General features: G+C 38.3%; 2 protein-coding genes across 7 annotated transcripts in view; both read left to right on the top strand.

The window, feature by feature from the left end:
- LOC133654135 (tumor necrosis factor receptor superfamily member 14-like) overlaps nt 1–7,666 on the top strand; it is an 82,855-nt gene extending 75,189 nt beyond the window's left edge. For 2 of the 4 annotated variants that reach the window (XM_062054186.1, XM_062054187.1), the window contains one exon: nt 4,537–5,407. In XM_062054186.1, the coding sequence (XP_061910170.1) occupies nt 4,537–4,608 (72 nt within the window). In that variant the 3' untranslated portion in view covers nt 4,609–5,407. Of the gene's footprint in view, nt 1–1,824; nt 5,408–5,445; nt 5,502–7,650 lie in introns of those variants that run through there. The other 2 variants (XM_062054189.1, XM_062054192.1) reach the window with 2 other exon arrangements.
- A 1,736-nt stretch (nt 7,667–9,402) lies between these two features.
- prkcz (protein kinase C, zeta) overlaps nt 9,403–14,729 on the top strand; it is a 197,280-nt gene continuing 191,953 nt past the window's right edge. For 2 of the 3 annotated variants that reach the window (XM_062054177.1, XM_062054178.1), the window contains exon 1: nt 9,589–9,863. In XM_062054177.1, the coding sequence (XP_061910161.1) occupies nt 9,787–9,863 (77 nt within the window). In that variant the 5' untranslated portion in view covers nt 9,589–9,786. Of the gene's footprint in view, nt 9,487–9,588; nt 9,864–14,729 lie in introns of those variants that run through there. The other variant, XM_062054179.1, reaches the window with a different exon arrangement.

Below are 14,729 nucleotides of genomic sequence, written 5' to 3'. Positions count from 1 at the left end.
GGCTGTGTCTTGGCGTGACGAAAGACTGGTGGTGGGGGTCGTGCTGGTGGCTGTGGCTTGGCAGGTCGAAAGACAGGTGGTGGTGGTCGTGCTGGAGGCTGTGGCTTGGCGTGACGATGCTGAGCCACCCCACCTGAACAATTCCCAGCCCTAGCCCCCCCCTCAAGGAGCGGATCCCAGACGCGCTCCCCGCGGTCTGGAACCGTCTTTTGGGGTGGGCGGAGGGGGTTCAGGAGGAGGGCAGAATCCTCCCCTCTAAATTGTCCAAAATGTCTTTCTTCTTGTACCTGGGATCTTGTGGGTGAAAAAAAAAAGTGTGACTTGGGCGTGGCTTGAGTCCTGGGGGGCGGGGCATGGAATTTGGGTGGCTTGGATTGACAGGATCTGATTTCTAAAAACATGTCCTGGTAATGTCTTATGTTTTTAGAGTCTTTGGCTGGAGGCGGATGATCAAAAGAAAAAGAGTTCAGAAAAAAAAAATCCTGGTCTGTGATGTCATTTTGGAGCTGTGGAGCTGGCAGCAACCTGCTTCCGCCCGGAGTGGGAGGAGCCTGCGGCAGCGCCGCAAGCTGTCCGCTCGCCTTCCCTGATGTCTTTGGTCTGGAGCGGCGCTTCCAGGACTGCGGTGACGCAGCGCCATCCTCGGACCAACTGGAGCTCAATGGCACCAGATTTCCATCTGGCCCCCACATCAGGTCTCTGCGCTTACCGGAGGAATAACGCAGCGTCTCTTCCTCCAACGCGCGGAGGACCTCCCACGTTGCCTCGTCAAAATTGTCCAATTTTTTTGCGGGAGAGCTCTCGTGCTGGCGACATCTGTCAAGACTTGGTCTTTGGCGTGGTTTGCTCTCCCGTGGTGCAAAAGAATTGGAACGGACGTGGCGTGCAGGTAAAGACATAGTTTAATTATTACTATAAACTCAAACAAAAGGTACAAACAAAAGGCGCTCACAGAGGAGGTAACAAACTTGGCTATGACAAAACAAAAGGCGCGCACAATGGCGGAGAACTATGAACATTAAACAAAAACTTACGTGACAAGAAACTGTGAACATGGCATGAATGTGTGATGTCGCCAGGACGAACAACTTCTTCTTCTTCTTCTATGGAGTTTATTGGCGGTTGGCAAACCAACAAAGGTGCATTACCGCCACCTACTGGACTGGAGTGTGGGACTGTAAATTGGGATTCAAAATAAATACAAATAATAATTAACAAAATAAATAATAAGAAAAATAAAGAAAATAAAAAATAAAATAAAGAAATAAAGAAACAAAACAACTAAATAGGGAACTTAAATCCTCTCCATTAGGCCTGTGTCTATCAGATATGCCATAAGATGCTTGAGCATAGCTTCTGCCTCTGCTCCTAGCAGGTTCCCAACACTTAATATCATCCTGGATTCCTCTGCCGCTGCTGTTAGCGTCCTCCTTTCTTCCTCATACCCTCTACATTCTAACAACACATGCTGGACACTTTCATCCTGCCCACATTGGTCACATCTGCCATCAGGGTGTTTTCCTATCCTGTGTAGTGAACTATTCAGTCCTGTGTGCCCTATCCTAAGTCGTGTGATCACTGCTTCTTCCCTCCGGCTCCTGCCCCTCCTCCTTCCCAACCCAACGTGTTTCTGTATGTTGTAAAGGTGTCTTCCCGTGTCTTGGATGTCCCAATATTCTTGCCACACTTTACCCACATGTTTCTTGATTATTGATTTACCTTCTTCCCTACATAACGGTATGTCCATATCTACAGTGTGTGATCTGAGTGATTGTTTGGCCAGAATATCCACTCCCTCATTCCCTTCTATCCCTACATGGGCAGGAACCCAGATGAAGCAAACAGCTAAGCCAGGACGAACAACAGAAACAGAAAAGCCTATATAGTGACATGATAAGTGAAAACAGGTGCGTGACTAACTGTGAACAGGTGCGTGACATGACAATGTGAAAACGTGAGACAGGTGTGTGTGAGTCCAAACGTGGAACAGGTGAAACTAATGAGTAACCATGGAAACAAAACAAAACCAGGAACTAAGGAAGTGTCCAAAAAACAAAACAGCACATGGCCAAACAAAAACATGAACACAGACATGACACATGTGGTTCCTGTGGATGTGAACACAAGTTAAATAACATAGTGACTGAAACATAGTGATTCATTTGGATGAATGTGGTATAAATTTATGTCAACTCTGTTGATCATTATTCAATTCTTTAAACATCTTTTAATGGTGTGTTTTTGGGGTTTTTTGCTAATTTTTGCATGTTCAATTGCTGAAAATCAGACCTTTGGCTCTTTTTCAGTCTTTTTCGTTAAGATCAAATCACATGCCTGATTACATTATCCCATTTCCTTGTTCTTTGTTTGTAACAGAACAGTGAATAAATATATAATATACCATAGTAAGTAAAACAAAATAAATACATACATAATCATTATCTCATTAAAACAAAAAAAAAGGTTCAAGATGGTCATCATAATTCTTCTTTTTTGTACTTTGTGAACATTTGTAGTTTGAACAGTCTGTTAAACTGAATCGTATTAGTGCTTTGTTTGATTTATTTTCTTAATCCATCCCACAATTTAATTCCACATACTGATATGCGAAAGGTTGTCAGTGTTGTACGTACACTACCGTTCAAAAGTTTGGGGTCACCCAAACAATTTTGTGGAATAGCCTTCATTTCTAAGAACAAGAATAGACTGTCGAGTTTCAGATGAAAGTTCTCTTTTTCTGGCCATTTTGAGCGTTTAATTGACCCCACAAATGTACAGCTCCAGAAACTCAATCTGCTCAAAGGAAGGTCAGTTTTGTAACTTCTGTAACAAGCTAAACTGTTTTCAGATGTGTGAACATGATTGCACAAGGGTTTTCTAATCATCAATTAGCCTTCTGAGCCAATGAGCAAACACATTGTACCATTAGAACACTGGAGTGATAGTTGCTGGAAATGGGCCTCTATACACCTATGTAGATATTGCACCAAAAACCAGACATTTGCAGTTAGAATAGTCATTTACCACATTAGCAATGTATAGAGTGTATTTATTTAAAGTTAAGACTAGTTTAAAGTTATCTTCATTGAAAAGTACAGTGCTTTTCCTGCAAAAATAAGGACATTTCCATGTGACCCCAAACTTTTGAACGGTAGTGCACATACAAATGTTTTAAATCACATTTTCCTCTAAGGTTATATTTCTCCTCTTGTTGAGAAGAATTGTTGTACATTCTTGGGTAGCCGGTTATAGTTTGCTTTATACATAATTGTAGCTGTTTGCAAATGCACCAAATCATTACATTTCAATGTTTGTGATAAAGGGTTTGTGTGTTCTCTATATCCAACATTATGTATTATTCTCACTGATTTTTTTTGTAACACCGTTTGTGAATAAAGTGTACTTTTGTAGTTGTTTCCTCATCTTTGTGCCCAATAACTCAGATATGGTAACACTAGCGAGCAGTAGAGAATATGTTTTGTGTCACTCATTATAGACATACTTCTTGCCACCTTATGTTGTATATTTATGAGATTTCCAGTTCATTTTATCATCTATTATTACACCCAAAAATGTTTTTTTTTTTTAACTCTGTCAATGTCAACTCTGTCTTTTTGTATTTGTGTTTGACTTTCTCTTCTACTGTTACCGAATATCATTATTTTAGTTTTACTGAGATTGAAAGATAGTCTGTTTTTGTCAAACCATCTTTTTAATTTGTTAATTTCTTCTGTTATTATTTGTATTATCTTCTGTGAGTTCTCTCCTGAACTAAACACAGTTGTGTCGTCTGCAAATAATACTAACTTTAAGTCTTTTGTAACTTTACCAATGTCATTTGTACAAAGATTGAACCATTTTGGCCCCGGAATTGATCCCTGGGGTATGCCACGAGATATTTTCAGCTCTGTAGAAGTGTGCTCGCCCAGCTCGGGAGTCAGCAACCCGTGGCTGCCCTAGTGACTCCCTGTAGCTTTTTCAAAAATATATGAAAATGGAAAAATAAATGTTTATGTATTAAATATATTTTTTGTTTTAATATGGTTTGTGTAGGAGCAAACATGACACAAACCTTCCTAATTATTAGAAAGCCCACTGTTTTATGCTATTTAGGCTAGTTGTATGTACACTATATTGCCAAAAGTATTTGGCCACCCATCCAAATGATGAGAATCAGGTGTCCTAATCACTTGGTGTATAAAATCAAGCACTTAAGCATGGAGACCGTTTCTACAAGCATTTGTGAAAGAATGGGTGGCTCTCAGTAATTTCCAGCGTGGAACTGTCATAGGATCAAAGGTGGGTAGTAATGCGCTACATTTACTCCGTTACATCTACTTGAGTAACTTGTGCGATAAATTGTACTTCTAAGAGTATTTTTAATGCAACATACTTTTACTTTTAATTTTACTTGAGTATATTTATAAAGAAGAAATGCTACTTTTACTCCGCTCCATTTAACTACATTCAGCTTGCTACTCGCTACTGATTTTTATCGATCTGTTAATGCACGCTTTGTTTGTTTTGGTTTGTCAGACAGACCTTCAAAGTAGGATCTATCGCATGCCTGCGTTTCACCAATCAGATGCAGTCACTGGTGACGTTTGACTCCATTTCACCAATCAGATGCAGTCACTGGTAACGTTGGACTCTGTTTCACCAATCAAACAGAGCCAGGCGGTCACATGACCGTCACACGTGGACCCCGACTTAAACAAGTTGAAAAACTTATTCGGGTGTTACCATTTAGTGGTCAATTGTACGGAATATGTACTGTACTGTGCAATCTACTAATAAAAGTTTCAATCAATCAATCAAAAGTACACCCTTACCGTCAACCTTTATTGAAAATGGGATATTCTTCATCTCAGTATGTTTTTCATGACTGACTTAATAATTTTTTACAAAACTGCTGTAATAATCATTCACTTATGTCATTGTGCTACAAAAAGATGTCAGTAAATGTACGTATGTATTTGTAAACGCTCTGAATTGGGGAAAGGGGTAGGATTAAATAAGATTTGCTTCTTCCTACTCCTTTTCGGACATGACGTAAAGTGAAATGATATGAAATTGTGTGACGTATTATGCTGTAAGTGTGTTCATGTTCGAAATAAAATAAAAAAAGAAGAAGAAAGAACAAGAAAGTGTGAAGGAAAAAAGACACTTTTTTATTTCAACCGTACATCCCGTCAAAAGCCTAAAGACTGACCGCACAGTTACCGTCTTCACAATAAAAGTGCCGCTCCATTGCGCCTGCGCTAACAAAATAAGAGTCTCCGAAAGCCAGCGCAAACAAGCTAGCAAGCTACGGAGTTTGCCGCCAATGTATTTCTTGTAAAGTGTATAAAAACGAATATGGAAGCTGGACAAATAAGATGCCAAAAACCAACCATGTGGTATTAGACAGAAAGGAGGAACTTTTTTTCTCCTCCATTTGAAAAGGTGGACGTTATCAGCACTGCTGTCTGATTCCAATCAATGCAAGTCATCAGAATCAGGTACTACACCAACTTATATTCTTGTCTTCATGAAAGAAAGGAATCTATATGTTAAACATGCATGTCTATTCATTAAAACACCTTTAACATGTGAACAAAAACGGCAAAATAAATAAACAAAAATTATATACTGTATATTATATACTGTATATATAAATGTATATATATATATATAAATGTATATATATATATATATATATATATATATATATATATATATATATATATATATATATATATATATATATATATATATATATATATATATATATATATATATATTTATATATATTTATATATATATATATATATATATATATATATATATTTTTTTAATATATATATATATATATATATATATATATATATATATATATATATATATATATATATATATATATATATATATATATATATATATATGTATGTATGTATGTATGTATGTATGTATGTATGTATGTATGTATGTATGTATGTATGTATGTATGTATGTAAAAAAAAAAAGTGGGCACCCCTGGCTTACATGAACTTAACATCAAATTTGAGGAAGCACTTTGCGGTAAGTAACGTTAGTAGATATTTTGGCTGTCACCGTAGGAAGATGTTTGCTTCCCTGCTATGAACATGTACATCGTGTGGGGACATTTGTTAACGCACTGCAGACTCACAGACACACACACACACACACACACACACACACACACACACACACACACACACACACACACACACACACGCATACATAGAAACACCAATCAGAAGTGCACAGTGTGTTTACCATGAATTGATTAACGCTGAAAAACTTATTGGGGTGTTACCATTTAGTGGCGAATTGTACGGAATATGTACTGTACTGTGCAATGTAATAATACAAGTTTCAATCAATCAATCAATCAATCAATCAATCAATCAATCAATGCCTACTGAGCCTATGGTGCTGTTAAGTTATTGTGGCTCAATTTGCCTTAATTTTTTTTTATTTTAATGTATTATTTTTTAATATATATTATTGTTTTAGTTGCTTAAAAGATATTCCTGGCTCTGAATTTGCTCATTGCTATTTTTATGTTTTGTGCATTATTTGTTGCCGTCATCATTAAACGTACAGGTTACTCATCAGTTACTCAGTACTTGAGTAGATTTTTCACAACATGCTTTTTACTTTTACTCAAGTAAATATTTGGGTGACTACTCCTTACTTTTACTTGAGTAATAAATCTCTAAAGTAACAGTACTCTTACTTGAGTACAATTTCTGGCTACTCTACCCACCTCTGCATAGGATGCCACCTGTGCAACAAATCCAGTCGTGAAATGTCCCTGCTCCTTAATATTCCAAAGTCAACTTTGATATAAGAAAAGTGAAGAGTTTGGGAACAGCAGCAAGTCAGCCACCAAGTGGTAGGCCACGTAAACTGACAGAGAGGGGTCAGCTGATGCTGAAGTGCATAGTGTAAAGACTTTCTGCACAGTCAGGTGCTACAGAGCTCCAAACTTCATATGACCTTCCAATTAGCCCACGTATACTACGCAGAGAGCTTCATGGAATGGGTTTCCGTGGCCGAGGAGCTGCATCTAAGTCATACATCACCAAGTCCAATGCAAAGCGTCGGATGCAGTGGTGTAATGGACTGATGAATCACACTTTTCCATCTGGCAATCTGGGCTGCATGGTCGAGTGGCCAAAAAGTTACATTTTGATCTCATCACTCCAAATTACTTTGTTCCAGAAGTTTTGAGGCTTGTCTCTGTGCTGTTTGGCGTAATGTAAGCGGGACAATTTGTGACATTTGCGCAGAAATGGCTTTCTTCTGGCGACTCGACCATGCAGCCCATTTTTCTTCAAGTGCCTCCTTATTGTGCATTTTGAAACAGCCACACCACAATGTTTCAGAGAGTCCTGTATTTCAGCTGAAGTTATTTGTGGATTTTTATTTGCATCTCGAACAATTTTCCTGGCAGTTGTGGCTGAAATATTTGCTGGTCTACCTGAATCCCTCATTTTCCACTTCTTAATCAGCATTTGAACACTGCTGATTGGCATTCTCAATTCCTTGGATATCTTTTTATACCCTTTTCCTGTTTTATGCAATTCAATTACCTTTTCTCGCAGATCCTTTGACAAATCTTTTGCCTTCCCCATGACTCAGAATCCAGAAACATCTGTGCAGCACTGGATGAAAGATGCAATGGTCTGTCAGAAGCCCAGAAACTCACTGACCTTTTATACACACACATTAATTACAAACAAACAGGTCATAGGTGAGGATTGGAACCTTGATTAGCCATTCAAACCTGTTTGTGTCAACTTTTGTGCATGTTATCAGATCAAAATCACTGGGGTATGTAAACTTTTGATCAGGGTCATTTGGGTACTTTCTTTTGTCATTTTGATTTAAAAAGAGTAAACACAGTTGTTTGCCAATAAATAGCTTCACACAACCATTAAGCATGAGTGGAAGAAAGGTTTTTGTGTTATCATTCATATTCTCTGAAGAATGGCCAAGAAATCATAAATTCTCCCAGAGTATGTAAACTTATGAGCACAACTGTATATGTATACATATATACACACACATATATATTCACATATATATACATATACATGTGCACACACATATACATACATACTGTACACATATAGTACATGTATACATACACACACACACATGTATATAACAATAATAATTACATGCATATATAAACAAACAAATCCATACACAAGCCGTGTAAGACTTGGTGAACACAATCCATTTTCTACCGCTTGTCCCTCTCAGGGGTCGTGGGGGTGCTGGAGCCTATCCCAGATGGATTCGGGCAGGCCCCAAAAAAATAGACAACACTAGGGACTATTTAGTGTTGCCAATCAGCCTATCCCCAGGTGCATGTCTTTGGAGGTGGGAGGAAGCCGGAGTATCCGTAGAGAACCAACGCAGTTACGGGGAGACCATGCCATCTGCACACAGGGAATCGAACCCAGGACCTTCTCATTGTGAGGCACATGCAGTAACCCTTGTACCACCATGCTGCCCGACTTTGTGAACACATTACTTCAAAATGGTGGGATTAAACCAATTTCCATTTCATTTTTCCAGTGTGACAACTCCAGCTAATTTTGACCATAACTTGATAATGCTAGCAAGCACACGGCTAGCAAACATATGAAAGAGTTAACATAATTGAAGAGAATATGTGTTCGGTAGTGGCAGTTTTTAAAGATACACACTGATTTTCAGACTTTGGACCACATTTATTTAAAAACAATAGGATTAAGTAATTTACTTTGTAGCCATGAGGGGTCAGAAATGTAACGTCACTTCCTGGTCCAAAATTTTAATTTAGAATCACCCACGCCTCTAAAACTCTTGCGTTTTGGTGGTGACATACATACTAGGGACATGATTTTGTGAGCATTTTTTTAATAAAAAAATAAACCTACAATAAATCTATGTCTTTCAACATCTGTTTAAACGTAAGCATAAATATATTTTAAATTATACAATTGAAAAAAAAAATCTAAAAAATATTTTCAGTGGTATTTTCATAAATTGAAATTTAGGGGTCACGATTGGGGACAGCTACATCTCAATAGAAAGTACTCTTATTTCTTTATCCTGTCACTATCTCAATTAATGCCCTGTGTTTAAACAAATCAATAATTTAAAGTAAGTTAAAATGCATGTTTAGATACACAAGTGTTTTTTTAAACCCTTTGGTTAAGGGACAGCACTTTGCTTTAATTCGGTAGAATGCCCCAGATATGTAGTTTCCATTTATATTTAAAAATAAGATTATGAGTCACCATTTGATTAAACTCCAATGTGGTGAAGTGTGGCTAAATTTGTATACATTCGGCACCCCGGAGTTACCTGTAGGCTTTGTTTGGAGTAGAAAAAACGGGGCAGGTGAATTTTGTCTGCGGTTACCATAGTGAACAGTGAGAAATTGTCAAGTTGTTTTTCACAGATGGTCTAGCGACTGAACAGGTAAACAAATTCTCAAACTAAAAGCAGTTGCAACGGCCCTTCTAAAGTAATTGTCTTATTTTGAAAGTCAAAAGCGGAATTCATTTAGTCTGAGGAGAAAAACTTGACGCCTGCGAAACTCCCAATGTTATCTCGAGGCAGGAAAGTTCCAAGTCGGTCTCCGAGTTTACTTCCCGATGTGTCGTTTGAACAGATTTTAATGTTCAAACGGTTTTTAATGTTCGGAAAGTACCGGACTAATATTTCGGTACCGAAGGGGGCTTAAATTGGACTTCTTAGGGAGGTTGTCAGAACTGTACAATGCACATGTTGGCGTCAAACGGATCCGTAATGGACCCGCAGTCGGAGTTGGTGAAAATTAAAGCGCACTACTGCGGGTAAGTAGCGACAAAACTGTTAAAAAAAAAAGGTAAGAAATAATAACAGCAGCCATTGTTATGTAGCCGGTGCGTAAACAATGGCGGACACCTGTTGAGCAGAGAATGGTGGCAGGCCGTGAATATTACTGTTATTCCGTCACCACACTTGTTATGTGGACGAGAAGGTCGGTTATTTCTACCTTCTTTTTGCCGTGTCATCGACAAATGTGCTGCTTTCCTCCAAACACAAACAAAAAAAAGTGGATACAACTGCTGCATTTCAGTTCTTATTAGTGTTTCACGGATCATATTTGGTCGAGTTGTCGGATCATATTTGGCACAATTTCCTCTCCTCGCTCACTGCCTTTTTTATTAGAAAGTTTTGCAAGACATGAATGACAGGAATTCATTGTACTTTTGTGAATCATTGCAGCTTGAGGACAATAAACACACACACTTAATTGTTTCTGATGCCCTGTGCATTAAGCAGACGAGGTTCAAATAAAAAGTAAAACAAAAAACAAACACATTTATTTGTTCCGGGGTTGTTTTTTTTATTTATTGAAACTTTTATTAGTAGATTGCACAGTGAAGTACATATTCCGTACAATTGACCACTAAACGGTAACACCCGAATAAGTTTTTCAACTTGTTTAAAGGCCTACTGAAATTATTTTTTTGAAATTTAAACGGGAATAGCTGATCCATTCTACGTGTCATACTTGATCATTTCGCGATATTGCCATATTTTTGCTGAAAGGATTTAGTAGAGAAAATCGACGATAAAGTTTGCAACTTTTGCTGGCTGATAAAAAAAAGCCTTGCCTGTACCGGAAGTAGCGTGACGTCACAGGAGCAAGGATTCCTCACAATTCCCCGTTGTTTACAATGGAGCGAGAGAGATTCGGACCGAGAAAGTGATGATTGCCCCATTAATTTGAGCGAGGATGAAAGATTCGTAGATGAGGAACGTTACAGTGAATGACTTGAGAGGCAGCGATGGACGTATCTTTTTTCGCTCTGACCGTAACTTAGGTACAAGCTGGCTCATTGGATTCCACACTCTCCTTTTTCTATTGTAGATAACAGATTTGTATTTTAAACCACCTCGGATACTATATCCTCTTGAAAATGAGAGTCAAGAACGCGAAATGGACATTCAGTGCCTTTTATCTCCACGACAATACATAGGCGAAATGCTTTAGCTACGAGCTAACGTGATAGCATCTTGCTTTAACTGCATATAGAAACAAAAGAAATAAACCCCTGACTGGAAGGATAGATAGAAAATCAACAATACTATTAAACCGTGGACATGTAAATACACGGTTAATGCTTTCCAGGCTGGCGAAGGTTAACAATGCTGTGCTAACGACGCCATTGAAGCTAACTTAGCAACCGGACTGCACAGAGCTATGCTAAAAACATTAGCTCTCCACCTACGCCAGCCAGCCCTCATTTGCTCATCAACACCCGTGCTCACCTGCGTTCCAGCGATCGGCAGAAGGACAAAGGACTTCACCCGATGCGTTTGGTGGCCCGGAGACGTAGGAAGTCAAGGTGAGGTCGGCGGCTAGCGCGGCTATCGCTCCAACAAAGTCCTCCTGGTTGTGTTGCTGTAGTCCGCTGCTAATACACCGATCCCACCTACAACTGTCTTCTTTGCAGCCTTCATTGTTCATTAAAAAATTGCAAAAGATGTCCAGAATACTGTGGAATTATGAAATGAAAACAGAGCTTTTTGTATAGGATTCTACGGGGTACCATAACTTCCGTTACTCGGACTTCGTCACGCGCATACGTCATCATACCGCGATGTTTCAGCCAGATATTTCCCGGGAAGTTTTAAATGTCACTTTATAAGTTAAACCGGCCGTATTGGCATGTGTTGCAATGTTAAAATTTCATCATTGATATATAAACTATCAGACTGCGTGGTAGTGGCTTTCAGTAGGCCTTTAAGTCGGGGTCCACCGATTCATTGATTCATGATACAGATATATACTATTTTCATAACACAGTCATCACACAAGATAATCATCAGAGTATATACATTGAATTATTTAGATTATTTACAATCCGGGGTGTGGGATATGGAGGGGGGTTAGGTTTGGTTGGTATCAACACTTCAGTCATCAACAATTGCATCATCAGAGAAATTTACATTGGAACAGTGTAGTACTGACTTGGTAGGATATGTACAGCAAGTAGTGGACACAGAGAGAGAGACCAGAAATTATAAGAAAAAGTGTCTACATTTGATTATTTACATTTGATTATTTACAATCCGAAGAGGTATGATGAGGAAGGGAGGGTGTTAGTTTAGGGTTGAAGTTGCCTGGAGGTGTTCTTTCAGTGCGGTTTTGAAGGAGGATAGAGATGCCCTTTCTTTTACACCTGTTGGGAGTGCATTCCATATTGTTGTGGCTTAGAAGGAGAATGAGTTAACACCTTTGTTAGATCGGAATCTGGGTTTAACGTGGTTAGTGTACACAAAAGTGACGACAAACGTGTCAATTATTCAAAACAGGAAATACAACTGTGCCATAACAGGAAGTGTTCTTGTGTCATTGTGCGTCCAGATCAAGGGTGTCCAAAGTGTGGCCAAGGGACCATTTGTGGCCCGCAACTACTTTTCTTAAAAGCCTGTTGTGATTTGGACCATTTTTGATGTTACAATTTGCACGATTTTTGATTCACTATACTAGCTTGTGCCTTTTAAGGAGCTCATTTAACTATTTACACATAAAGATTAGCTTAGAGTGTTTATTGATATTCATGCTCAACATTAGATCCTTAGAACACCTTTTGTATGATGGTGCTTATTTAGATCAGAGTGGACTGTATTGCGCATCACTGAACCTCATGACGTGCTGGATTTTGCAGAAGTGTCAACAACAAGTCCTGTTCTATTCTATCAGAGAGCATATCAAAGCGTGAGAGGAACGAACATGGGAGTCCACATGTATGGCCCACCCTCGTAAGAGCTTAAAAAGCGAATGATTTTGAGTAACGGGACTCTTGTCTTCACGTAATCCAACAAGCTTGGTGATCGTGTTGCCAACAGTCCAGAGTGCCTCTGTAAGTATATTTCCATTGTTCATACAAATAAATGTAACTGATTGAGCATTGAAATACATGTCTGATAACCTTCATTTCCCTCTGCTTTAATAACGAACATGCGGAGGCGGGACAGAGCCGAGGCCTTTGAGAGTTCCCCGCCAACAGGCCTGCAACACATTTAGAAAAACAAAGACAAAAAAAAAACACAAGTTTAAAAAAAGAGCAAACAGGTGTATTTTAATTAAAAATGTTTGCAAATTTTAAAACTGCCCTAAAGGCTGTTTTTTTTCTTTAAAACGGTCATTGCTCAAAAAATACAAATATTTACTAATAGTAAATATAATTTTAAATGTGATTTTACACCAAATTACTGTTATTTAAAAATCGATTCCACTGTTATTTTTACATTACATTCAATGTTGGTATGAATTATTGACCTATTCCAATTCTTCACATCAAATATTTCATTTAGAATTTTTTTGGGTGGAAAATATTGCATATTTTGTGTTTTTGGCCTGAAAAACAGGCTTTTCATGGACATAAAGGGCATACATCTTTACATTAAAAAAATGAAAACTCTATAGATATTTAGCGTTGAAAGTAAAAAAAAAAAAAAAAAAAGTTTTATTAATATATTACTTGTTTTTAACTTAATGACTGAGACCCTTCTGGGTCCCCGGGACCTTTAACATTCACCAAAAGTGAGGGGACCCTGCCTCTAATGGTTACAATAAATATTGTATTGGTTTTAAAAATGAAAAATATCAAAATGGAAAATGTTTTGACACCTCTGATTGAGATTGTTCTCTTCTCCTGACATTATTAAGCATTATTCATTAATTTAAAGGCCTACTGAAATGATTTTTTTTAATTTAAACGGGAATAGCAGATCCATTCTATGTGTCATACTTGATCATTTCGCGATATTGCCATATTTTTGATGAAAGGATTTAGTAGAGAAAATCGACGATAAAGTTCGCAACTTTTGCTCGCTGATAAAAAAAGCCTTGCCTGTACCGGAAGTAGCGTGACGTCACAGGAGCTAGTATTCCTCACAATTTTCCTTTGTTTACAATGGAGCGAGAGAGATTCGGACCGAGAAAGTGACGATTACCCCATTAATTTGAGCGAGGATGAAAGATTCGTAGATGAGGAACGTTACAGTGAAGGACTTGAGAGGCAGTGATGGACGTATCTTTTTTCGCTCTGACCGTAACTTAGGTACAAGCTGGCTCATTGGATTCCACACTCTCTCCTTTTTCTATTGTGAATCACGGATTTGTATTTTAAACCACCTCGGATACTATATCCTCTTGAAAATGAGAGTCGAGCACGCGAAATGGACATTTAAAGTGACTTTTATCTCCAAGACAATACATCGGTGACACACTTAGCTACTGAGCTAACGTGATAGCATCGTTCTCAAATGAAGATATAAACAAAATAAATAAACCCCTGACTGGAAGGATGGACAGAAAATCAACAATAATATTAAACCATGTACATGTAACTACACGGTTAAAAATTCTCAGCCTGGTAAGGCTAAACTATGCTGTTGCTAACGACGCTAAGGCTAATTTAGCAACCGGACCTCACCGAACTATGTACTCTCTCCTTTTTCTATTGTGTATCACGGATTTGTATTTTAAACCACCTCGGATACTATATCCTCTTGAAAATGAGAGTCGAGCACGCGAAATGGACATTTAAAGTGACTTTTATCTCCAAGACAATACATCGGTGACACACTTAGCTACTGAGCTAACGTGATAGCATCGTTCTCAAATGAAGATAGAAACAAAATAAATAAACCCCTGACTG

This window comes from Entelurus aequoreus, linkage group LG07 (assembly GCF_033978785.1).
Source record: "Entelurus aequoreus isolate RoL-2023_Sb linkage group LG07, RoL_Eaeq_v1.1, whole genome shotgun sequence".
NCBI lineage: Eukaryota > Metazoa > Chordata > Actinopteri > Syngnathiformes > Syngnathidae > Entelurus > Entelurus aequoreus.
The sequence above is the reverse complement of the archived record's forward strand: the minus strand, read 5'-3'. Positions and strand labels throughout refer to the sequence as shown.